The sequence below is a fragment of the Camelus bactrianus genome, chromosome 4, assembly GCF_048773025.1.
Source record: "Camelus bactrianus isolate YW-2024 breed Bactrian camel chromosome 4, ASM4877302v1, whole genome shotgun sequence".
Classification (NCBI taxonomy): domain Eukaryota; kingdom Metazoa; phylum Chordata; class Mammalia; order Artiodactyla; family Camelidae; genus Camelus; species Camelus bactrianus.
Window position 1 is genome coordinate 21,969,781 of NC_133542.1, and position 27,406 is coordinate 21,997,186.

The 27,406-nt window shown below is 34.6% G+C and overlaps 1 protein-coding gene across 13 annotated transcripts in view; it reads right to left on the reverse strand.

The window, feature by feature from the left end:
• Positions 1 to 27,406, reverse strand: part of CCDC171 (coiled-coil domain containing 171) — a 388,533-nt gene that overhangs the window by 132,528 nt on the left and 228,599 nt on the right. For all 13 annotated transcript variants that reach the window (XM_074361538.1, XM_074361540.1, XM_074361545.1 and 10 more), the window contains one exon: positions 25,056 to 25,208. In XM_074361538.1, coding sequence (XP_074217639.1) covers positions 25,056 to 25,208 — 153 coding nt within the window. The remainder of the gene's footprint in view (positions 1 to 25,055; positions 25,209 to 27,406) is intronic.

Below are 27,406 nucleotides of genomic sequence, written 5' to 3' on the forward strand. Positions count from 1 at the left end.
AAGAAATAAAAACTCATACTCATTAAAAAAAAAAAGATACGAGTAACTTACACACTTTCTCTCATTTCCCAGTATGTTGAGACCTAAGCAATATAACCGGTTTTCATTTGTTTGCACTCTTTAAGTCTGGAAATTGTTTTCCATGTTGCAGAAAGAAAAAGAAAAGTAATATAAACCGTTTGGTTTCCTACATCTATAAAGTCATGTAACGTAGAGGCCACCAAACAAGTCACCTTATGATAGGACTCTATCATTGACATCCAGATGCAGATCCTTGTAGCTGCGATCAAGATAAAGTTACGACTTCAGCTCCAAGTACCCTCTCAGTAATCAAAGCTGAAAATCTAATTAAAGGAATGGGGAATTCTAGCTTCCAGCACCATGAACTAATCCTAGGAGAGATTTACCACTACTTTACACTAGGCGAAGTGGAGTTTAAGTGTACTGTGCCATTCTACATGAGTCAGAAGACTTTCTAAGCTTCTGGAGTCGTCTGTAAGTAGCAATGCTTTTGTGACATGCCTTCAAATGGAAGGAAATCCTTCTCTACATAAGATGCATATTTGTTCTTTTGCACACTCCTCAATTCTTACCAGATGCTTGAGGCAGGGGTAGATCTTGATTAAATTGCAATTAGGAAAATACCCTGCCTCCATTTTGTTCATTAAGTCCTGTCAATTTTTCCATCTACATCTAAGCTACAATCGAATCCTCCATCTCCATTGTTACTCCTCACACACACTTGTCATTTTGACTCCAAAATGCCTTACCACAATTTATTACAAATATTCATGTATATGTCTATCTTCTCATAAAACCTTCAGATCCCTGAGAAAAAGTCCCTTATCTTATCCTATTAAGGATATAACATAATACAATGCCCACGAGTGAGGACTTTGGGTTCACACTGCCTAGGTTCAAATCTTGAACTCTACACTTGCTAGTTTCTTCATCTGAAAGAAGGAGATATTAACCCACCTTAGGTAGGATAATGAGAATTAAATTAGTTAACATAGACAAAGTGCTCGGCACAGTGGCTGGCACACAGTTAACATTCCATAAGTACTGGTTGTTATTATTCTTATTACTACATCCTTAGCACTTGGCAAACTATGTAGTACACAGTAGGAAAATAATGCATGGTAAAGGGATAATTAGCTATTTTTTGAATTATTAATTCATTTCAGGGATGATATAAAGAATAAAAATTGTTCATGAAGAAACTAAGTAATAGATTTAAAACTTTGAGTTCTGATGGTATAATTTTACAGAAATAAATAATAATTAAAAATACCTAAAGTTTTAAAAATCAGTAAGAATTTAACAAGTTTCTTAGTTTTTTTTTTCTGAGCAGATAATATGCTCTTCAGAGAATAAAGAAAAAAAAACATAAGTTTCTATTGTCCATAGACATTCTTATGTACCCTCCTTTTTAAAGGATTTGATGGCTTGTTTATCTAATTTGAGGAAGATCTCATTTTTTTACAGAATTTTTAAGGAATGTGAATGAAAGATTTATTTGAAATGAACGTTCTACTTGGATACCCTTTTAAAATTATTTTAATCCCTTTTTTCCTGAAAATAGCTTTACATTTTTCCATCTTAACTAGAAGAGGAATTTGGATTGATAAAATATAGAAGTATTTCCTGGGCTGAAATGCATACAAAATAACAGGCCATGTTTTATTAATATGTTGTATGGCCTTTAATTAAAGACATTAAAAAACGGAATTGTCCTTTGCACTTAAAAAATTACTAGTATTTGAAGTATAAACAAAAATTTGCCAAACTTCTAAATTTAATTTCAGTTAACAGCTACCCTGACTTATGCCTTTTATAAAACTAAACCCCACATTAAACTTACTAACTGTAACAGTTTCCTAGGGCTGCTATAACAAATTGCCCCAAACTGGGTGGCTGAAAACAATAGAAATTTATTTTCTAACAGTTCTAGAGGCTAGAAGTCTGAAATCAAGGTGTCAGCAGGGCCAGACTTCCTCCAAAGACTCTGGGGAAAAATTCTTCCTTGTCTCTTGTAGCTTCTGGTGGTTACTGGCAATCCTTGGCGTTCTTTAGTTTGCATCACTCCAACTTGTACCTCCATCTTCACAGGCCAGGCCATCTACTCTCTCTGTCTCTGTCTCTCTATCTGTGTGTCTTTCCTTATAAAGACACTGGTCATTGAAACTGACAAAGGCCTGATCTCCAGAATATATAAGCAGCTCATACTCAATAAGAAACAAACAAACAACCCAATCCAAATATGAGCAAAAGACCTAAACAAGCAATTCTCCAACGAAGACATACAAATGATCAATAGGCACATGAAAAAATACTCAATAGCACTAATTATCAGAGAAATGCAAATCAAAACTACAATGAGGTATCACCTCACAACAGTCAGAATGGCCATCATTCAAAAGTCCACAAATGACAAATGCTGGAGAAGCTGTGGAGAAAAGGGAATCCTCCTACACTGCTGGTGGGAGTGCAGTTTGGTGCAGCCACTGTGGAAAACACTGTGCAGATTCCTCAAAAGACTAGGAATAGACTTACCGTATGACCCAGGAATCCTGCTCCTGGGCATATATCCAGAATGGACCCTTCAGGATAACACCTGCACCCCAATGTTCATAGCAGCACTATTTACAATAGCCAAGACATGGTAACAGCCTAAATGTCCATCAACAGATGACTGGATATAGAAGAGGTGGTATACTTATACAATGGAACACTACTCAGTCATAAAACCTGACAACATAATGCCATTTGCAGCAACATGGATGCTCCTGGAGAATGTCATTCTAAGCGAAGTAAGCCAGAAAGAGAAAGAAAAATACCATATGAGATCGCTCATATGTGGCATCTAAAAAACAAACAAACAAACAAACAAAGAAAGCATAAATACAAAACAGAAATAGACTCACAGACATAGAATACAAACTTGTGGTTGCCAAGGGGGCGGAGGGTGGGAAGGGACAGACTGGGATTTCAAAATCATAGAATAGATAAACAAGATTATACTGTATAGCACGGGAAAATATATACAAGATCTTGTGGTAGCTCACAGAGAAAAAAATGTGACAATGAATATATACATGTTCATGTATAACTGAAAAATTGTGCTCTACACTGGAATTTGACACATTGTAAAATGATTATAAATCAATAAAAAATGTTAAAAAAAAAAGACGCTGGTCATTGGATTTAGGGCCTGCCCTAATCCAGTATGAACTCATCTTAATTTAACTGATTTTTTAAAATTGAAGTATAGTTGATTCACAATGTTGTGTTAGTTTTAGGTGTACAGTAAAGTGATTCTGTTATATATATGTATGTTTCTATTCTTTTTCAGATTCTTTTCCATTATAGGTTATTATAAGATATTGAATATAGTTCCCTGTGCTATACAGTAGGTCCCTGTTGGTTATCTATGTTATATATAGTAGTGTGTATATGTTAATCCCCAAACTCCTAATTTATCCCTCTCCTACCTGCTTTCCCCTTTGGTAACCATTTTGGTTTTCTATGTCTGTGAATCTATTTTTGTGTTGTAAATAAGTTCATTTGTATCATTTATTTAGATTTCACATATAAACAGTATCATATGATATTTGTCTTTCTCTTGTCTGACATTTTTCTCTTAGTATGATAATCTCTAGGTCCATCCACATTGCTGCAAATAGCATTATTTCATTCTATTTTATGACTGAGTAGTATTCCATTGTATAAATATATTATATCTTCTTTATCCAGTCATCTGTCAATGGACATTTAGGTTGCTTCCTTGTCTTGGCTATTGTAAATAGTGCTATTATGAACACTGCAGTGCATGTATCTTTTCGAATTACAGTTTTCTCTGGACATATGCCCAGGAGTGGGATTGCCAGATCATATAGTAACTCTATTTTTAGTTTTTTAAGGAACCTCCATACTGTTTGCCATTTAACTGATTATATCTGCTAAAACCCTATTTCCAAATAATGTCACATTCCTAGGTCCTAAGTAAACATGAATTTTCTAGAGGACTCTATGCAGCCTACAATACCAACTACTAACAACGTAAGAGGTAATCAACTAGGGTAATTATTCTTAAAATTTTGGGCTTAGGGTACCTATGTAACTCTAACTTTAGATTATTTTAAATAATAGCTTAAATATTAGTTTAGCAAAATCTCATGGATTTCCTAGGCCCTAATAATGTTTAAAAAGTCATTGTTCATGAACACCATTTCTGGTTGAAGCTATATATTTACTCTTCAAATGTTACTAAGCAAATGGAGCAGATACGTACTGAGGCCTAATTATACCTTACAGTGAACTAACCTTTTCCTCTTCATTTCCAATTGCTGAATATTTTATGTTCACTATAAACAAAATATGTTCAGAAAGCAGTAGGGTGTTTTTAAAGTGTTTTAAATGATGCCATGATAAACATAAACTTTTATCCAAAAGTTCCACAAACACCCTATGAAAGACATTTTTCAAATGTCTGTGAACACTAAAGTCTCAGAATTTCTATAGTATATGAGCAACTATAATTTTCTAATAAATACATGCAGAAATGGTTTACAACAATGGTGATACACATCGCTTGTTGTTCCATTATCCAAATTCAGGTTACAACAATTTGTTGTCACTCCCAAATCCCAAAGTAGCTTGATTTGTTAAGATCATGTTTTTCACTTTTTTAAATGAACATAATTTTATTATAATAGAATATCATATATGCAAAAAATGAGACAAATTAAAATGTTAATTTTTTAACCTATGCAGTAAAACCCATGTATTCAGAAAAAAAAAAGTATTAAAATATAAAAATGCTATCACCCCTGCCATCAATAAGCCAGGCACTTAACAACATATCTTGAAACCTAACTAAATATGATGTTTTTAGGCAAAGATATAGAAATGTCCATCAGAAGGCATTCTAATGCTAACTCCAAAGCTGTTCCTAGAATAGGGGAGTTACTTTGAGGCCTTTGTAGTTCCTTCCTACATAGAGAGTAAGTGAAAGTTTTAATTCTGTGCCCAATTAATCAGAATGTAACAAATAATATTAATAATTATAGCAGGGACTTTATAGGTATCCTTTCTTTTAATCTTCATACAAGCCTAGAGAGAGAAGCTATGATGAGGAACTGAGGCATTCTTGAAGAGGCTGTGAACTGAGCCAGGATCACACGGTTAGCACGAGGTGAAGCCAAGGTGTGAATTTTCCCACTTCGGAGCCCCCACACCCAGCCCCTGTGAATGGGCTCTCGAGGTGGACTGCCTCTCTTTAAATCTTTGCTTCCGCACCTGGGAAACCACACAATATGGAGATAATAATAGTACCCAAAATAATATATAACCAGGGGTGTTGTAAGTATTAATAAATTAACACATACTAGGTTCTGAGAATGTTGGTTTACACATGGAAAGTACTGAATAAATGCTAGCTAATCTTCCTCCTCTTCCTGCTCTGTACCAACCCTCTGGCTTGAAAACCATGTATATCCATAAGCCTGCTCTTTTTCATGTTCACAGACTGTGCCTTTACCTGGAAGATACTTTCCCTTGGTCACAATGGGGTTTCAGTAAGAAAATGTAGAATGAGTTCGGTCAAAAAGTAAACTGCTGGCCACGGTGCTTTACAAAGAGCCGGCAGTCTCGGCCCTCCGGCTCATCCGCTAGATGACGCTGCACAAACCACCCAACCTTTCTGAGTCTCATAAATAGTACCTCGATTCTAAGAAAGTTACAAGGTTGTATACAATGGTGTATTTTGAAAACTGTAAAGAATTGCAGAACAAAATTATCATCATTATGGGGCTAAGGATATAAGGATGATTAAACACCATACCTGACTTCCAGACCCCAAGCCTAGCAAGATAAAAAATGTACGTAGGCCTGCAAGCCCTCACCTTGATCTAGCTCTAGATGTATGGGTCTGGTCCGAACAAGGAGTCGTGACTTGATACACTCCTTGAAGATATTAAGTTGATTCTCGGGACCTGACCCTTTTTAATCTCTTTTCGTAAATTGTTAACAATCACTAAAGGAGAGCGTTTACCAGTGCTCTCAAGATTTTTCAAAACCAATGACAATCCCTGGATCAGGCTGGTACCCTGGAAGGAGTAGGAGTGGAAACAGGATAGCCTGATAACTTGAAAATAAATTCATAACTCCAAATGTATTTTAAAAAATCCCTTCATAAATAACTGGGGGACTATATCTCAATTGGCTCATATGATCCCCAAATAAATGTACAATTTTTTTAAGTTGGGATTTATTCATTTGATAAATATTAACTCATTGCTATTACATGCTTAATTATTGTATGATTTCATATCAGTGAGCCAGTTTTTTCAAACATACAGCATTCTCACCATTTACAGAAATAAAAGGAAGCACAATGTCTTATCAATCTCTGCATGATGTACTCCATATGCATTTCAGAGGTTCTGAATTCATCAATAAGTGTTTGCTTCTGGCACTGACCTTTAGAAGTCTTTACATTTCCTTTTAAAAACTTCTGTTCCTCTTGTCCTTAAACTGACGTCCAACTGCCAAAATGCCAATTCTAGGGTCACTGAATTAAATGCATCGACGACAACAGTGACAAAGCTGTTAACAATGCTGAGAAACACACGTGTACTACTGGATCATTATTACGTTGCCATGAACTTGATAGGAAACAGGAAATCTTCAAAGGGAAAACTAACATCAAATAGAGCTGACAAGACAGCCAGCAGTTTAACTCAGGATCCATCTCCTTACTCTGTTTGGTTTGGGTTCAGCAGCTACGGTTCAGGGGTCAGGGCTATTCTTGGATGGGCTGACGTTCCTACTAGCAGGTTCTTAAGCTGCTTTGTTTCTTTTTTAAAAATTACTGTTCTACATTGCTACTAATGTTATGACACCACTTATAGTGTAGAGGCTCTTTATCAGAATTTAAAATTTCTAGAATACTCTGTATCTTGCTTATGGTATATTTCTTATGATAAGGAAAAATGAATCAATTTTTTTTTCTTAGTGATATGAAATGTCAACACATAAAGGTTATTTGTTGCAGAATTATAGTTTCTACTGAACTAAAATGTCCTGAGCACTCTTTTTACTTAAGCTTAGAACTTAAAAGAACAGTTCTTTTATTTTCTGTCTTATTTTTAAGGCCTATAGATGGTCAACTAGAATATTCCTCACCATCATCATTATTACCTATTTATTGTACTCCAATAGTCTGCTAGCTGCTAAATAAGACACAAACAAAGACACAATCCCTGATCTCAGGTGAACAATTCAAATACAACCACGTATCAGAAATTTCTTTCCTTTTCTGTTTTCTTTCCCTTAAGAAAGGGGGGTGGGGAAACCACAGAAGCAACATTTTCAGTAATAACTAGACATAATGAATGACCTTAGTAATAAAGAAATTCTGAACCCACAGAGACAGTGGACCAATCACAGCCACAGGCTTGGCTTTTTGAAAACTGAACTTCCAAACAAGCTGGTGAACTTTAAGTTGGGCCACATAATTTGGAATTTGTGATGGAACTTTTAGCAAGCTATTCCTTATGTTCCAGATTGTGTACTAATATCTAGGAATAGAGCAATCTCCTATGCACATGGCACTTCTTTTTTAATGGGGTTAGTCAATTAACAATCAACTACAGTATGGTATGATTAATGTTATAATAGTATAACAGGGTGTTTGGGGAGAGACTTGGGGTTTAAAACTTGGGGAAAAATCAACTAGGCACAAGGTAGAAAATAATATTCCAAACAAAGGAATCAGCATATATCAAGGCTTGTGAGACAGACAATCTGGTACTAATTTTTACTAATTTAAGTAAAACAACTAAGTTAAAAAACACAACTAATAAACACTATAACTGATAACCTTATGTTAGGTCTTTGCATTTTGTCCTTAAAAATGAATTGCCTTATTTTATATAAAATGTGTACATTTTGTTTCTAAGTGACTACTTAAAACACAGGGTTTCAAGCTGCTGTTTATTGTCTAGGATGTCTTTCAAATCAAACATTGTAGGTCTTAATTTTCAATAAACAAACAGCCAATTTTCTATTTTTAATACTGGATTTGAAATACTAAATACATCAAAATGTTAGTATAAGAATTTTGATACAATGAATGGAACTTATGGCTCTGTTAAAGATCATGTCAGATAAATTTCCGCAGGTATTCTTTTTTTGATTCCTTACTACCATTGTATTTCAACATCAGTGTTCTTTATGCCTCCTATCTGTCCAGTGATACACTATGGGTGCAAATTAAGTATGACTAAGAATTAAAACAAGTTAAACTATAAAAATGGTCAAAGCTACAATGATATCCAGAAGTACTCAACTAAGTAAAAATTAACCAAGTGTCAAATCAGGAGTACTACCTGTGGGTTCCACTAGCCAACATACCAATTTTCAATGAATTCAGGGGTTATCAGTATTCTATTACAAAGGTGAAAATATTTAGATACTCATTTTATTTATTAATCTAAAAGAAAACGGGAAACTGAAACAGATGCCATTATCAGCATTATCAGCAAATGATCTGAATCCTCTGAAGCAACCTCCCAGATGAGTAAGGTAACAGTGAAGTGATACAAACCCATAAGAAGACAGCGTTTAATTTGTACCTACATAATTCTGGAGGTTACCAAGGAGAACAGAAGGTTATGACAGAATTGATAAAGTGAAAGAAAAAACATTTGTTCAGTGCTAGAAGGAATGTAGAGATCCTCTGCTCAAAATCTCCTCTTTTACAATTGTGGGAACTCCCAGAGAGCTGATTCGCCCAAGACCATACAGCCAGGGTGGCAATGCCACAATTAAGTTCTTAATTTTTGGCTTTTCAGGCCAGTGAGTTTCCACTGCACTGAATTAGGAGCATGTCCCTTCAACTCATCTGTACCTCAAAAATCACCAGTAGAAACGTTGAAGAGATAAAGCTATAGTAGCAGTGAGTACATACGAGGTGTGGTAAGGAAGACAGAGAGGGAAAATTAGTGAAATGCTTGGCTGACATCTTTGTTGGTCTCCAAATTCAGTCTGCAAGGTTGGCTTTATATAAAGGGTCCTCTCCTTATTCCCAATAAGGAAATTCTGTGACTGTCCCTACCGAGAAGGAGGTAGAGGCATAAAGTCAGTTACCATTGCACTTCTGTTCCATTGTAAATTTCCTTCAGTCACTGAAAAAGAGAAATGACTCTAACTGGCTTGGATCTTAACTGGCTAAGATTTTGAAATCTACAGGTAGATCAAAGACTGTGCATAGAAAGCCATGCTTTCACGTGGTACTCCGAAGGCTTTACTAAGTTTATGAAAGTCAAGTATAAGATGTAGACTGCAAAACATATGCTAATATACGCTAACATATGTTTTCTTTCTTCAAAGGTTAACTATACGCTTTTACTCAAAAAAAAAATCACTATTCTCCCCAAAACGAATGATATAAAGTTATATATTTAATAAAAAAAAAAGCATCAACAATCAGTATCTTGTAACAGTTGTTCCTAAAAAAGTTTATACATAAAGTAAAAATATTTGCTGGAAGAAACAAAAACAAATCTTAGTTTTAGGCTTTCAAGCAGCCATAAAGCAAGTAAAAATGATTTTACGAAGTACACAAGTTATCATAACATTATTCATTGTTTTTCTTTTTCTTTTTTTTTTTTTTTTGCCTTGAGTATATAGTCTATATTTTATGACATGTTTAAGTAGCTACTTATTTAACAGATCAATGTTCCTGAGTGTCTTCTTGATATAACATGGGCTTTCAAACTTTTTCAGTGCAGAATACTTCCATTAAATGAAATCGTATTCAGAAATTTCATTTCTAAATAAGGTAAAGTTATCCTGCTTAGAATAGGGGTGGAAGTGAGAAATCTGTTCTCTAGGTTTCCCCACTCCCTCCCTGAGGTAGCCATATGAGACAGGGATAAATAAGACTGAAACTCACTAAACAGATGTTTCTAATAAATGATAAACCACCCCCCTTTACTTAGCTTTCTTAGTATTGAAAATAGTGACCAATTTAAAATTTTTTGAATATTTCTAAAAAGCATGGCTACACACCTGATGCTTTTGTTATCAGTGCCATTAAAAGAAGAAACAATGTAGTTATAAAATCTGAATTATTTTAATAACCTTACATCAAGCTTCTTGGTTTTTTACCTGCTAGGAAAAACACTTAACTTATTTTAAAGAATTGGAGGATTTTATATTCAAATAAACATGGATAAAGAAATATAAGTACATGAACCATGATATTAAAAAAAGATTAATCCACAGACAAAATATAACTATACCCCCAAATAATGAATACCTATTTGTATATATAGAGCCTCTATATAGATATACACATATATCTAGATTCAAAACTCTTTCCTAGGTCTTTTTATTTTCACCAAAAAAAAAAGAGGCAAAAACAGTTAGGAAATACATAATTACAACTGTAAAAACCTGTAATAGCCAATGTCATTTAATAAAATATTTTTAAATTAAGTCATAAGCCACCAGAAGGATTAACAAAATGATACATCAGAACAATCACTTTATCATGATAAAATTAGATATAATCTATATTGTATAAAATTATATGACAAATTTTTTTTCAACCAAATTCCTATTTTCAGTTAGAATTCATCAGAAATAAGATGGTGGAGACTAGAAACATAAAGCTGTAACCTGAGCTGGCCCCTTACATTCTGGAAGAGTATCTTTCCAATTGGTGTCAGACAAACACTGAGAACAAAAGGACCTCCAAAAGAATAAGCCGAATTCAGATTCCATCAAAGTATGCCCTAAGCCAAAGTTCTGGGAAACCAAGACAGCTACTTCTTCCCAATTTCTCAGCTAACACAGAATCTTAAGAACAAACGCGATATATCCAAACTTCAAACCAGTATAACATGGAAGGATGTACACTTTCAATTCTCTGTGCAAAAAACAACTTCAAAAGGAAAAAGGAAGGTCCTTTTGTTCTAGGTAAAAGGCCTTAACCATAGGCCTAGTGAATACGTCACTCTTTATACAAGTCATTTTTTACTGAAAGAAAAAAAGTTAGTCTTCTTTTGCACAGAAAACTATAAAACTATAAAACTTCTATTGACATTTCAATGTTCTTGTCTCTAACAGCCTAAAGGTATACTCAACTTAAAATTTGGTCATTTTTAATGTTTCTCTACTATTTCATACCCTGGAATCCATTTTCTAAGAAAAATATCTATCTCCATCTTTGGTTAGAGCATGGGCTTTGAAAACACAGACAGCAGTTCCAATCTAAGATCCCAAACAGCATGATATTGGGCAAATTACTTATCCTCCCTCTGTGGACTTATCTGCAATATGGGGAAATAATATTGCTCTTATAAGATTGACACAAAGATTAAATTAAATAATAAGTAGAATAGACATAAATATGTCTCTGTGGTATCTGGCAATTAGAAAATGTTACTGATATTATTTAGGGACTACTAATTTAAACTCAATTTTGAATTAGTTGCCAAGACATGTGTGCTGAATCATCAACACAACTGTTCACCCACCCAGGCCTCACAATCCATTACCTACATATCAACTCTTAATTTGATTTGAACAGAAGTTTCCTTATCCATACATGGTCCACAGTGAGTCTGTAAATTGTTCAGTGAGTCTGAATAGTAGAAAAAGATGTGCCTTGACCACCCACTTTGTTGGATTTAATGTCTTGGGTGTGGGAGATTTCATTTTAAAGAAATCATTAAGCTTCCTCTTGAGTATTCGGTTTGGCACAAACCGTGCATTTTCAAGTAAAAATTTCTTTCAACATTATTATGAGAATTATGACTATGCTTGTTGTTTAGCTTCCCACCTTACTTTTTTGGTATTGCTTTCTATTTACTGTTCACCTTTTAAATATTGACAAATTAAAAAAAAATTCATAGCATATAAGAGGAGTTTTAGACATCTAAAATACAATGACACTGGAACTACTTTAGATATGTAGCTATAATATGTATGATCAGTGGCAATTGTGTTGAAAATTCCACAGTGTTGGAACAATCTAATTATTAAGACTCTTATTTCCCCTGCAGGTGTAAATACAAGAGTCTAATAAGCTTTCTCACTATGAAAAAACATACATATATTATATTAAAATATTAAAAACTATTTAATGAGGTCCGTTTCCTTCCAAAAGTAAACTGAGGTTGTGTCTGAACCAGCTTGAGGCAAGGGAAGTTTCAAATACAACGTTTTAAAAACTAGCCATTATTTCCCATGTTGAAAAAAATTGCAATTTTATTTCCTAACAGCAAATGAAACTGTCAGGAAAATTTAGGTGTAATAAAATTGGGTGGTTAAACCAACATGCTGGACTTGAAATAAAACTGAATTAAAGGAATTAAAATTAATTCTTATGTCAGTCAACCCTTTAAAAATACTATTCAAAACTTACTGTTTTTACAAACAGAACTTCCTTGTTCTTGATAAAGTACAAAGTTAACCATCTCCTTAATGACTACTAATGGTGCTACAGTTGAAACTGTGCATCGAACAATATTTTGCATAAAAATGTGTTGCTTCTGGCAACTTTTCTGCTTAAATAAAAAGTTGTCAAGGAGGGTGACTTTAGTGGTACAGAGTTTTAAAATGGTGGACTCAGTCCAAGGTTAGCTAATAACGGCTGACATGCCCTGGAATCTTGAGGCCTAAATCAACATTGTTTTCACAGCTGTAATTAAGCCACCTAATCAGAAGCACATTTTGACGGGACAGTTTCTGGAAGCCAGACATTACAATTTCTTATGCCTGGAGTGCAGTGGCTCATGAGAGGTCCTCGTTTAATTTCAGGTTAAATGGGGGGGGGGGCAGTAAAATAAAAGGACTATTTTTTTTTAAGTAACATACAACTGTTGAAATGAAGCAGGCCTATGTGTTCATGCCTTGACCAGCCTTGCACCCCACCCTCCTCTGGCTCTCTGCTGAGTCCCCCAACTCTCAAGTGGCAGCTGCACGCAGAGAGATGAAGGGTCTCTGCCAAGATCAACAGATGAGCTGGTCTAAACTGGCTCTCTGTGTGTTCTGATTGTAAATTGTGCTGGTGATGATTAGAGAACTCTAACACAGGATGTCGACTCTTAAAACTGTCCAGAGAAAATAATTTTTTTAAGTTCAGGAAAAATTTTTTTCTAACTTTTTTTGTGGCTTGGTGTATAGTGTTGTGTCTATAACTTTCATATGATTCAAATGAATTCACCCAGATTAAGCAACTTTGTTATTAAAAAAGAAAAAAAGAAGGCCATGGCTTGGCTCATAGCAAGGACCTTCATCTCGGGTTGTTTATATAATAGTGCTATAGAGGGTGGTTCTCCGCCGGCACACGAGTCATGTGTTTCTACCACCTGCCAACAGAAGATATTCCTAAAATGATGAAAATCTAGGATGTGATATTCACATCTTATCAAGAAACCCTGTGGATGTCTTTAAAACAGCTAAATTGCCAGCAGAGGTTGTTTTCTGCAATGTTGTTGCGTTCTGTAACATTTCAACTTTCAACCCCAGAGGCCACTGTAAAACTATCAATATGAAGGCACTAGTCACTGGAGTCTGATTACATTTAGTTCTGCATTTTAATTACATATGGATTCTATTAACCAAACCTTTTTGCCTTATAGGCAACATTTTAATCAAATTACTATAATTTTCAAATATGTTACAATAGTTTGACAAGTTAAAAGTTCACATTCCTAACATATTAAATATCAAAAAAACTTTGCATAAGAAAAGGAAATACTCCTCACAAGTAATGCTAATACATTTTCAGATTACTTTGGGGACTTTCTGACTACCTAGTTACAAGTTATATTGTGAGATTTATATTACTGGTATACATTTGCAAATGGGTTACTGGTGTTGAATATAACCAAATTCAAAATATAATTATGATTATTACAAGTTTAGAAACACACATTCATTTTACTGTAAATTGAAGCAAGAACAAAACAAAGCATGGTTAGACTCTAAGTATTAAAAATCAGTATCTGTAACTTCAGTCAAAGAATTTTTGAGCTGAGAGGGAATTTAGATTTCATCTAGTTGAAACCCTTCATTTTACAGCCAGGAAAACCAAGACCAAGAACTTGTGTGATTTATTTCCCAAAGCTTTGTGTTGAGTTGATAACAGAGGTTGTTCTAAATCCAAGTTTCCTCTGACTCTGTCACGCTACTTTCCAGTACAATACATTGCCATTCTGTGTAAGCAACAATCTAGCTGCCTATCCAATACCATCCAAGAACTAAAAGAAAGATGGCTTCACGTGGCAAAACACACACAACGTAAAATTTACCACGTTAACAATTTTAAAGTGTACAATTCAGTGGCATCAGGTACATTCATAATGTTGTGCAATCATCACCACCATCTTACCTCTACAACTTCTCCATCACCCCAAAAGTAAATTCCATACCCATTAAGCAGTCATTCTCCATTCCCTTCTCCCCCTCTGCCTTGCCCCAGTCAACCACTAATCTGCTTTCTATCTCCATGGAGAAGAATATATCTATTCTGGAAACTTTATACAAATGCAATCATATAGTATGTTGCCTTTTGAGTCTGGCTTCTTCCATTTAGTACAATGTTACCAAAGTACATTCATGTTATAACATGTATCAGTACTTCATTCCCTTTCATGGTTGAATAACATTCCATTGTCTCAATATACTACGTTTGTTTATCTATTCATCAACTGATGGATATTTAGGTTGTTTTCATCTTTAGGCTATTATGAATAGTGTTGCAATGAACATTTGATATTTTCTATTATTTTTTGAAAAAATGTTTCATGGCATTAACAGTAGGTGTGAAGTGGTATCTCACTGTGATTTTGACTTGCACTTCCCTAATGACTAATGGTATTGAGCATCTTTGCGTGTGTTTGTTGATCATCTATATATCTTCTTTGAAGAAGTGTCTGTTCAAGTCCTTTGCCCATTTCAAAATTAGGTTGTTTGTCTTTTTGTTGTTGAGTTGTATGAGTGCTTTACATATTAGACCCTAATCAGATACGTGAGTTATATATATTTTCTCCCATTCTGGGGGGTGTTTTTTAATGCAGAAGTTTCTAATTTTGATGAGCTCTATTTTTTCTTTTGTTATTTATGCTTTTAGTGTCATATCTAAGATCCATTGTCAAATCCAAGCTCATGAAGATTTGTATCTGTTTTTCATTAAGAATTTTAGGTCTTATATTTAGATCTTTGATCCATTTTGAGTTAATTTTTATATATAGTGTGAAGTAAGAGTTCAAGGAAATACATTTTTGAAAATAAGCTTTTTAGCGATTTATCTAAAGTACACTTCTAGTTCTAAAGTAAGTCTCACATACTCTAGGCCAAAGAACAATTAATTTTAATTTGATATAGCACCATTATCGACAAACATTTACTGAGTTGAGTACCCACCATGTGAGTAGAAGATATCACACTGGTCATTTTATGTCTTTATGGGTAAAATATACAGTCAGGGGCCTCAAAAAATCTGACAAAGTTTAAAATTATTTAAGTGTATACTGAAAAGAATGTTCTTCATTGTCACAAATAATTTTTAGTTTTGGGTTTTTTGGATTTGGGGGGATTTTTTAGGAAGAGCAGTAAAGAGGAGAAGAAATATACAATTTATATTACTTGAAAGTATTTACTTAAAATTTTATGTTGGCCTAATAATATATAGACTATCCTCTTCATCCACATTAATGATTTGCTAGAGAAATATATGAAATATAGTTTTTAACTTAAGACAATTTTGTGTGGAAAAAATTTGAGGTAGAACTATGGTTTGTGCAAAGTGCCATGACAAGTGTATATTGAACAAGTATTACTGAAGGACTGCTCTTGCCATTAATTTCAATTCAAATCAACCAGCATTTATTGAGTTGAGGTCATTATAATGGATTATAAAAATAATGAATATGATATCCCTCACAGACTCATGATACGGTAATATACATACACAACTAACTGGTTATGTAAGTCAGACTACTATATAGTTCTCCAACAGGTAAATACAGTGATAAATGAGCATAACAAAGGGAACGCTTACTTCTGCCAGCTGAGAGGTGAATTAAAAACCAGATGGAGTCAGGATATGTCTGGATGTCAATGATAAAGAATTTTCAATTTATCACGAGGAAAGTGCAGAGCCAAAATATGTTTTGGGTCAAGCTAGGGTCTGACCTTATCTGTGTGTTGGAAAGATAACTTGGGCACTAATGTGGCAGGCAAGATGGAAGGGGAAAATCTGCATATGGGGAACCTCACTGGAATACCATGGCAATAGCCCAGGGAATCCTTAATGTGAAAGGTAGAAAGGAGAGACTGGCTCTAAGAGATCTGTGGTGATAGAAACAATAAGACTTAGCAACTGACTAAATATTGTTGGTAGAGGGAAAGTAGAACAAATTTAAGGGTGCTCCCTTGGGCTGGGAGGTGAACAGCTATGTTGGAGCTAGGGAATGGAGGGAAAGCACAGGTTGGGAAAACGGGACTGGTAGAGTCAGATAATAAATTCAGTTTGGGACCTCGGTGAGTTTGAGGTTTTTGCAGAAAATCAAAGTGGAGATTTCCAAAAATCTAGCAGGCAACTGAAGCCTTCAAAGAACTTGATTTAGTAAGAAAAATAAAATAGAAGAGATACAGCATATTTAGTCACCACCACTCTGAAAAACTGGTAGGAATATTTAGAGCATTAGACTGTCAAATTACCATCTCTACTTTCTACAACTTAATTACTAATTGATTACAATGATCAGAGTTTGAAATTTTCATTCTTGCTATGCCCTGCTCCACCCTTGTAATATTTCATCACTGAAGAGTAGAATTATATAAACATATATTTATTACACATAAATATATGTATACATATATAAAAATGTATCTGATATTAAATGTTTATTATAAAAGTACATATTTATATGACAAATATAAATTATATATACTTAGATAAACTATATTTATATACTTATATAAATAAAAATTTTATGGTATCATGCCCCTATAGTCACTAACCAGATAAGTGAAGGTGGTTCCTCTTAAACTGCATCACACAAAAACCAAAAGGCTAGAAGGGAGCTGTAAGGCCAGTGGTATACACATTATTATCTCTAGGTCCCTATTTACTATACACAAAAAGCTTGAGTTTCTGGACTATGAGAAACTTTAAAAGTTTGGAAGTTTATGTCAAGGATGAAGGAAAATGTTTGCATGTTGACTGAGCTTTCCCACCTTTTGATATTTTTGTTTCCCTTATTTAACTCTGTTAGTTTCCAAAGGCCAGAGCTGGACCTCATGATAAAAATACAGGAGAACTTAATGAACACCTAAGTAAGCAGTATTTAGCACAAGGGTAAAACAAGTGTTGTTATGACAACCAATGTCAGTGAATTTCGAGACAAAATAGAAAACAAAAAACAAACAAAAAATGTGGTTGGGAAGAGTAACTACATAAAGCAAAGGGAGCACGTGTTTTCTAGCACAGTTAATGGAGACATATGAGTCAGAGGGGTTCTCAGAAAGCTGAAAGTCACAGCTAATGGGCACAATGCTCCTCCCCAAGTTTCCTTCATCTCTCACCATCCTCCACCTGATTCATGCTGTTCTAGTCACCTAGATGTCTTTCCATCCCTTCAGCATCCCATGCTTTCCCTTGTCAATTCCTACTAATATTCCCTTTCTCAGCTAAGACCTCAATTCTTCACCTAGACCACCCCAAGCCAAGGTTAGATCCCCCAGTTACGTGCTCTCATAGCATCTGTGATTCCACTTCAATGTCATTCTTTTAATTATTTGTGTAGTAGTTGTAGTCTCCACTATACTTGAAGGGCCATGATAGCAGAGACTTGTTTTAATCCACACTGCAGTCTCAGAGGAAAGCACGAGGTAAGAAATCAGAGGCCCTGTTCTAATGTGATTGGGGTCTAATTAACAACTTGGGAGCAAGACTCGAGAATCTGTACTATTTTATACCATTGAAATGCACCGGAGAGCCTGTCTCTACAATTATGGCTTGGTTTATGGCTCATTATTAAAAATTATTTTTCTTGAAGGGCTAAAAACCTCAATAATAAACAACAGGAATCAACTCAGATAAAGTATCTGAAAGATTATGAAAGCATTTTACCTAGAATAAGTTACTTAAATTCCGTCAGTTTTTTTATCCATACAACACTAATACTAACAAACAATACTTCCTCTCTCAAGAAAGTGTAATAAAAATAAATGGGACAAAAATTTGGGGAACTTAAAAAAAGGGGATTCTCATTTTTTTTATCTTAACTGAACCAAAATATCTAAACCTTTCAGGTTTATTGACTATATAATACCACTTGACAGCCATCCAATCTGACATAATGTGAAAAATGATGCAAAGATCTTTCTCCTGCAATATACTAAACATAATGTTCCTCTGATTTGTAACTTATTATTTTCTCACAAATAAAGTACTGTAGAATTAAAAACATACTGCTTAAACATACAATGGAAATGAGGCAAATCGACACTATAGCTTGAAGCATCATAACTCACAGCAAAGTATTTGGGTTTGGCATTAAGTGTTTCACATACTGAAATATGTGTTTCTCCACAACTGTGGGTGTGCCGGTCTCCGAACACCCACAAGTAATTGGTTCTGACTGCTGTACTGTTCTCTACTGGGCTGTAAGGTACTCAAAAGCTCTTTACTCAAAGCCCTTTCTGGTTACTATTACTCAAGATAAAAGCTCTAGCACAGCCCAAAGTTAATGGGTCAAAGACCAACATACTGGAAATGTTAAAGTCCTGGCAAGTGTACAATTGATGAGAACTCTTAGATGAACTCCAGCATTACTATTACATGTTGCTGAACAAAAAATGAAAATGTCATCTAAAGAGGGACAAAACTTTTAAAGATGACTATTCACATCTGCAATATGACCAGTCTCTTTCTATGCATTACAACGTCATGATATATTAAGTTTTTTATTAATAATGAATGTTTATTTTTTATTCCCATCCAGTGAAATGGTGGGGAAAATACAGAAATGAGCATATACTGACTGTCCTCAGTTCATTAAATAAGTGATAACAACAACAACGAACATTAATACTGTATTTAGTATGTGCTAAAAGCACTGATTTAAGGGCTGTTTTAGTTCTTTTGCCTACTCATAAAATGATTTCCTCATGCCTACATGTATTTCTTAAAGCTACACGTATAGCTTAGCTAAAGGAAATATACATAACTACCAGAAAAATTTTTATGTATAGTGAAGCGAACCAAAATATATTGAGCACCTGTCAATATGCCAGATTGCTTAATCCTCACAACAGTCCTAAAGGTAGGCAATTTCATTTACATGTTACAGATATAGAACTTGATACTTAAGAGTGTTGTGTGGGCAATAAACAACTGTGTCAGAAAGCACCCCCAGGCCTGCCTGACTCTAAAGCCTCACATGAGGGAAAGGAGGCAATGGTAGGTGGGGTGGGTATTGCAGGAGAAAACTAGTTCATCTGAGGACCCAGTAATAGAGTTTCCAGAATGGCCCAAAATAACAAATCCTAGAGAGACCAAACAAGAACATCAAAAGCTAAACGGTCAGAGGCAGAATCAAATCAGGGTATCAAGTAAGAAGCAGGGATTGGATGGTGCAAGAATGGAATGGAAACATATGAAGGTAGAGTTTGAAGTGACTGTTACAAGTAGTCTTGGGCTCCAGGGGGTACAGGCTGTTGTGTGACCTAGATGTCTTTAATTGAGGGAGAATGAAACTAAAGTAACAATACCTTTTTTATTATACACAAAAACTCATTATATAATTTAATTCATTAAATATATGTATTATCCATAAGGTCTATTCCTCAAAACAAAATGAAGTAAATATTTTGACTGCTTCTCCCCCTTAACAAAGTATCAAATTGCTGCACATTCTTCAAAGAGTCCCACAAACACTTCACCTTCTCAGTACTTTCTTCTGTCAATGTTAGGCAGGATGAACTCCACCCTCATCTATGTTCCCACAGACTTTATATATGCTATTTCTATGATTTGCTTATGTGACCATTTCCTTGCTAGAAGAGGAATCCAAAAAGGCAGAGATCGTGGTGTCACCTTTGTCCACATTAAAAAAAAATAAAGTGGTAGACAAACATCCAAAAATATCAGTAATTATATTAAATGTAAATGGTCTAAACACCCAAGTAAAAGCCAGAGATCATCAAATGGATAAATAAAACAAAAACAACTACATCTTTCTACAAGAGGCCCACTGTAAATATAAAACATTGGTTAAAAGAAAAGAGTGGGAATAGATAGATCATGCAAATATTAGCCAAAACAAAGCTGGAGTGTGAAAAGGTGGTAAGTGAAATTATAAAAATGGACAGTATAGTCAACAGGGGCCAACACCAGACTGCTGGAGTCTTATTTTAAGACAATATTGAAACATGTTCAAGTCACTCCCATATTAAAGCAGAATTCCCTGAATCCTCTAAACACTCTACTCCAATTTTTCACATTTAATAGCTAAATCTTTGAGAGAGATGTCTAAATTCACTTTTTGGGGGGGCCAACTCCCATTCATTTCTCCACTTCTTGCTAAAAAAGACTTTGCTAAAGGTTACCGAGGTCTTCCATGCACTAAATCCAGAGGCCATTTTCAGTCCTCATTCCACTTGATTTTCAGCAGTATATGAGACTATTTACATGTCATCTTCTTAAAATACTCTATTCTCATGGCATCATACTTTTTTGGTTTTCCTCTTCCCTCTGCCTGTTCCTTCATAGCTTACTTTCCAACCATATCCTCTTCTACTCAAGTATTACATGCTGGAGTTTTTCAAGCTTCATTCTTAGGCCTTTTTCCCTTCTCACTTCTATAAACCATCTCTATGTAGTCTTAGTCTTATTAACAGCCTCAAGTTATATTTGTATAACAATGACTTGAAATTTGTATCTCCAGCTTGGCATCCTGCTTGAATTCCAATTCAAGCAGCCTTCTTGACATCTCCAGGTGGGTGTCTCAATGGCACCTCAAAATTAACATACCCCAAATTAAACTCACAATAGCCCCTCCTGTTTCAATGTTTCTAAGTAAACGAGGTCATTTATCCATTTCCAAAAGCAAAAAACCTAGGACTTCTCTGACAAACCTCTACCTCATGTTCTTCACATTCAATTGTTTCTTCACACTACAGTCAAAGTGATCTTTTTAAAAATGCAAATCTGAGCACATCACTCCTTTTTGAAAAAGTTTTTCCATGACTCTCCCCCCCGTTCTTAAAGCAAAGATAACAAAGTCTGACCTCTGCCCTTTTCTCCAGACCACTATTATCTCAGACCACTTTGCCTTTGCTCTCTTTATTCCAGTCACAGTGGTCTTTCTCAATTTCAATCCACAGAGCCTTTGTGGCTGTCCGCACTCCCCTCCTTCTGATCTGGAACACTACTCTCTTCCACCCCTGGTTACCTCCTACCCAGTCTTCAGATACTGGCTCAAGCATCACTAGCCCAGAAAAGGCTTTACTCATACCTCAATCTAAGGCAGGCTCATTTGTTCATAAACTCCTATACATTTAGGTTCTTTTCTTTCCATGGACTTATCCTGGTTAGTAATTATACATTAATTAGTGTGATTACATGAAAAATAATTAATTCCACTGTTAGATTTTAAGTTCATGAGAGCAAGGATTGTCTATTTTGGTTCACATGACATCCCCAGGAGCAGAACTGAGCCTGCTACAGAGTAGATGCTGAATAAATATTAAACAAATGGATAAAGAAAAAAACTAACAAACAATAATACAAAGAAGGCAGAGCTCGAGTAAGCAGAGGCTGGAGAGCCAACAAAGAAAAATCGATAACAAGTGAAACAAAGGAGGTAAGTATTTAAAGAAGAAAGTAGGTAAAGCCTCATACATCACAGAAAAATTAAAAGAGATGAGAAGGAACTAATGGATAAGCAGAGCAAACAGAAAATTATTGGTGACCTTTAAGAAAATAGCTTCAGTAGAATGAGCATATACAAGAAGAAAAATATAGACTACTTTTCAAGAATATGTCTATGAAAAGAGGGGAAGACTGGCTGCAGAAAGTGCAGAGAGCTCAGCCATGGGAATATACTGCTGGTGATCACAGAGCAGGAGTTACATGCTCAGGGCTACAGTAGGAAGTAGAACAAAATGACGAGGTTTGCAGTGGAAGATATTAGGCTGGTAAATAATTTTGTCCTGCAGTGCAATCCAATTACTTTCTATCCAGATAATAGTGATAAAAAATAATAGCTAACTGTTTTTGGACTACTCATTAAATGCAAGGAAAAGTCCAAAGTACTTTAACACTTCTCACTAGACCTCCCAACTTCTCTATTAGGGAGTATTATCATTGTCCCCATTTTACAGATGAAAAACCTGAGACCCAGGCCAGGTGATCACCAACTGACAGAATGTGAATTTGAATCTGGATTTATCTGACTTCTACAGCACATACCATTAACTGGTTAACCCAATATACATTCCTTCTTCATTCCCTTGTCCCTTGACTCATAGCTCAGGGTGGCCACATGACCCATTTCCAGCTGACGGAATGTAAGTGGAAATATATTTGGAACTTCCTTGGAAGGCTTTTTTTAAAAAATATATAAACATTTAAATACATACTTAATATCTATTATCTATTAAATTTATATTAAAATCTCTAAATACTTATATAACAAATGTATGCTATAAATATTTAAATATTTTTTAAATGGAAAGCCTTCCAATGCTTTATTATATATATATATATATACATATAAAACACAGATATTGTGGGCCATCCCATTCCTCCGACGTGAATGTGACTGCAGATCCTAGAGTGGGCTACTGTCTTAAGACAATCAGGGAGTAGCAGAGATATTATAGAGAAGTTTGCACCACTAAACTAATCACAATAGCCACCTACTTCTAGACTTCTTACTGTATGAGAAAAAAACATGTTTTTTCTTAAGTCATGAGTCAAGTTTTCTATTATTTATACTTGATTGCACTTCTAGTGGATATAATTCCAAAGCCCATGCTCTTGTCTACCAAACTCAACTGTATCTCATCTATGAAATAAAAAGATTAACCTCCCTCAGAGAGTTCTGAAGGAGTTCAAGTTAGAAAATGCATATATAAATGTCTTGAAAAATAAAAATTATTGTACAAATTTTTTAGTGTTTTAAAAATACTGATTCTCAACGAATGGAAGTAACTGGAGTGCAAACACACCACAGACACATGGGACTGGGCAGCAGTATCCTGCAAGGACACATCAGAATCCCGTGGGGAAACCTTTCACATCACACATGTTCCCTTTTGAGAATCACTGCCAGTGTAAACCTCCTCTTACAAATAAGATGATGAGTATCTCCTGAGTGTCTGTTCAAAAGGCTGAGAAGTGACATTTTATTATAATAGTGAGATACATTAAGCACATCTCCATTTTTGAACCCATGGGGGCACAGTTCACCCTACCGAGTTTGACTGTTCTTAAAATATAAGTAATTATTTTTATATGAATAACAGTAACAAAAACAACAGCTGATACAATCTAAACAGTATAATGTAGTATTAATCAATGGGATCAGAGAGTTAGCAGGAAGAAATGTAAATATACTCCAGAGAAAGGCTAGAATATATTCCAAATACTTATTAAAATCTTTATAAAGGTTTCTTTGTTTTAATTTCTCTTACTTGAGGTCAAATTTACTACTCTCTCATTAAAAAATTAACAAAGTAATTTTAAAAATTGAACTCAACTTAACTCACATCTCAGGTTCCAAATAATTGGTTTGTTCATTTATTGGATAAAGTACTAGTATTTTTCATTCAGTAACCATTTGTTGAGCCCCTATTGTTGGGTAGACTGCTCTCAGTACTACAGTGACTTTACAGCAATGAAGAAAATACCCTAAATTGCTTGTCTTTATGGAACTTATATTCTATGAGGGTAAGCAGCAAGCAGAAAATAAGCAAATAAATAAAATATATGTAAACTGGTAAGTGCTCTAGTGACCAAAATAAAGCAAGAAAGGCATAAAGTATATAGGCAACGTGGGGGTGAGAAGGAGACGGGTTTGTGGGATGGGAGAGGGTTGGTGGTTGCAATTTTAAATACCATAGTGATAAAGCTTTCATTGGGAAGCTGACATTGAAGCTAAGACCCAAAGGAGCTGAAGAACCAAACCACAGCTATGCATCTATCTGCTTTCATGATGACTCTTTTTCAGTTGAATCTATCATTGGAAATTAGTCAATATCTGAATAGCAAAATGATACTGTTTTTCCTTACAAGTCACCCTGATCCATTCTAATCAAATCAAAAAAAGAAAAAAAAGATATTCCAGTTATCGGTAACCCCCTGAACTTCACTGTTGATATAGCTGGCTTTTGAGAAAAAAGTTTAAATGTGTATTTTGTTCCTTCATGTCACAAATGTGTTCATTTTTGATACTCTCCAAACACATATTTCAAATGTAGAAAATTTTGTTTAGTCTTAAATGAGCCCAAATTTCATCATGGGCTAAAATTTTAAGACATAAAATGACTGCTGAAACTGAATTTTAATCATATAGATGAATCACAACATGCATCTTTAGCTAGGCATGTATTATGGATAAGTCTAGTTTTCTACAGAGAATAATCACATGTTCTAATTACCATTTTGGTTATACGCATAATTAATAATATTCTATCTTAATGGGACACAACTGAATCTTCAGACAGTTGCAAGCTTTAACTATGCATACTGCCAAATCCAACTGTCAGCTGCACTGCCAAACACAAAGGAATCTTGATGTAGTGTTTTAGCATTGATAACAATGTGCATATCTTTGCACATGATACAATAGAAAAATTAATTGCTTTTCTTCCTTCAAAATTTTCTCCACACTTAATAATTTTATCTTGCTTGATTGATCATTTACCCTAAATTATATATACTGGCGAGTGATCTTATGAACAATAAAAACATGAATGTAAACGTGACTCAAGATTCAAAGAAGAAAAAACACTGGACTTACTGATTGTAAACTTTCATTTTCACGTAAACAAGCTGTGTGAAGTTCTGATTTCAAGGTTGCAATGTGACTTCGATGAGATGTCATTTCCTTTTCTAATGTAGCAATTCTGTTGCTTGCAAGCTGGTAGACATCGATGAAACTTTTAATCATAGCCTTAAGAAATAAAAATAATGTCACATACAATTCAAATAAAGCTGTTCCCAAGGGAGAATTTCCATAATTTGAAAGCAAAATCATTAAAATTTTAAAATAAACAACTTTTCATCTTTCTTTAAAATAATAAAGCTAAACCTCACATTCTGTATTGAGAACAGTGACTATTTTAAGAAAGTTTGGGAGAAAATAATTGAGACCTCTTCCAGTGTATTTATTTAAATAAGGTGTACTTTGATCTATTGTGCTTAAAATTTAGAATGCAGTTTTTAAAGATGGCACACTTATTTTCTTTGTAAAGTTAAATTCAAGTTGTAATTTGACCTAAATTTCAATCTTAAGACACACAATGGATAGAATACAAGACATTTCAAAATAAACTTGGTAAAATTTTCAACCCACCTAAAAAACAAATGGTTTGAAACAAAAGGAGCTGAAATAATCCTGTGATTTTTAACAGTAAATAATGTGATTCTTATATTGTAAGAAAAGCAAAATTACTTTCATTCATGTAACAGAGGAATGCCCTTGCATTATACTAGATATAATAAAATAAATAACACAAGGAAGTGCTGGTAACTTTTTCTCTCTCCTAAACAGTATAATGTTTGGGTGATTGCTGGGCCTCTGAATTACAGTTTAATCATATTTTATAGGCTTTTTCTTCTAAAGCAAGCTGTGGTGAATTTTAAGTCCAAAAATACTATTATACCTTTTCAAAAAGTCTTTCCAAATACTTCAAATATAGCAAAGTAAAATCAAACATTTCAAAGACATATTTAAATATAATGTTATATTATTTCCAAGAAAAACACGTTCCAACCACAGCCACAAATTAGTACAATGGTAGACAGTCTGAGAACTTCCAAGTTATATTGAATCTGAAGAGTCTGGTTTGAGAAAGCTTTAAGAAAATAGATATTTGGGCAATTCTGAATGCATATGAAATAAGAATCTGATGAACAAAAAAGAAACAACATACACACTGTCTGAGAAGCAGAAGTAGGTGAGTCATTTGTAGTCAAAAGCAAGAAAAGCCACACCTTTTTGCCTAACAAATTCTTATTTGCCCTCAAAAATCCAGCTCAGAAACCACCTCTTTCAAGAAGACTCTTTAGAGCCCAAAAGCAGTGTTAAGTTCTATTCTGGGTCCCTCATGCTTACTTCTGCTATTGCATTTATCACATTAGCAGACATGTATTGGTTTACACGTTTATTTTTATTACACTAAAGAGTTCCGAGGGCCAGATACTGTGCCTAAGCATGTCTGTATCTTCAGGGACGGTGTGAAAGACTGACTGAACAAATGACCAACTGAACGAATGAATGAGTGAATGAATGAACAAATGAATGAAAAACCAGACAAGATGAAATACCACAAGTTAAATAGGCATATTCAACTTGGCAAAAAATACCTTATAGGAAAGGCAGAAGATATCTGGGAAAATATAACCTTAACACTGTAATGAACAAATTATTAACCATACTTTGTTCAAGTCAAAAAAAGAAGCAAAAGCATAGCTGTAGGCATAAAAAGACAGAGTACGCAAAAGTGAAATCTATCGCCCAATACTAAGTAAGCACAATACGACCTCATGTTTGGGAACATCCCCCATGTCCTAACGCACCTGACTTTGAGTCATTAAAGTAAGCCTATGGCTAATACTAACACAAAATATTCAAAAGTATATATTTACATGGTATACTCACTTTATACAGTATATAGAAATGAAGTATATCCAAAAGTATAGAAAGTATATAAAAATCAGAAACTATGAAATCATATCTGTTTCTTCCTGTGCCAAGTCTCTCTCCACTTTTACATTCATTTACCTTCTCCATTGACGAGGTGGACCAGGAGTCACAAGTCCTATTTTTTCCTGGTTCTCACTGTGCCACTTACTTAGCTTTATGGGCAATGCCATGTCATCTCTCTGAGCCCCCATCTCCTCCCTCCACAACATGGGGAAAAGGGTCGTTTTCTCGCTTACTGCCAAAACTATTGTAAGGATCAAAAAGTTAAAAATCTAATACAAAGCTATTCTCTTAATACTTCAACCACACCGCATCTAATATTTAAAAAGCCCTCTAAAAATGGTAAACTAGTGAATTTCACTGCAGTATTACCACTGTTTTATTTTCAAATTGTCCACTAATATCTTAATGCGACAATCTGTGATTGGTGGTTCATATACACG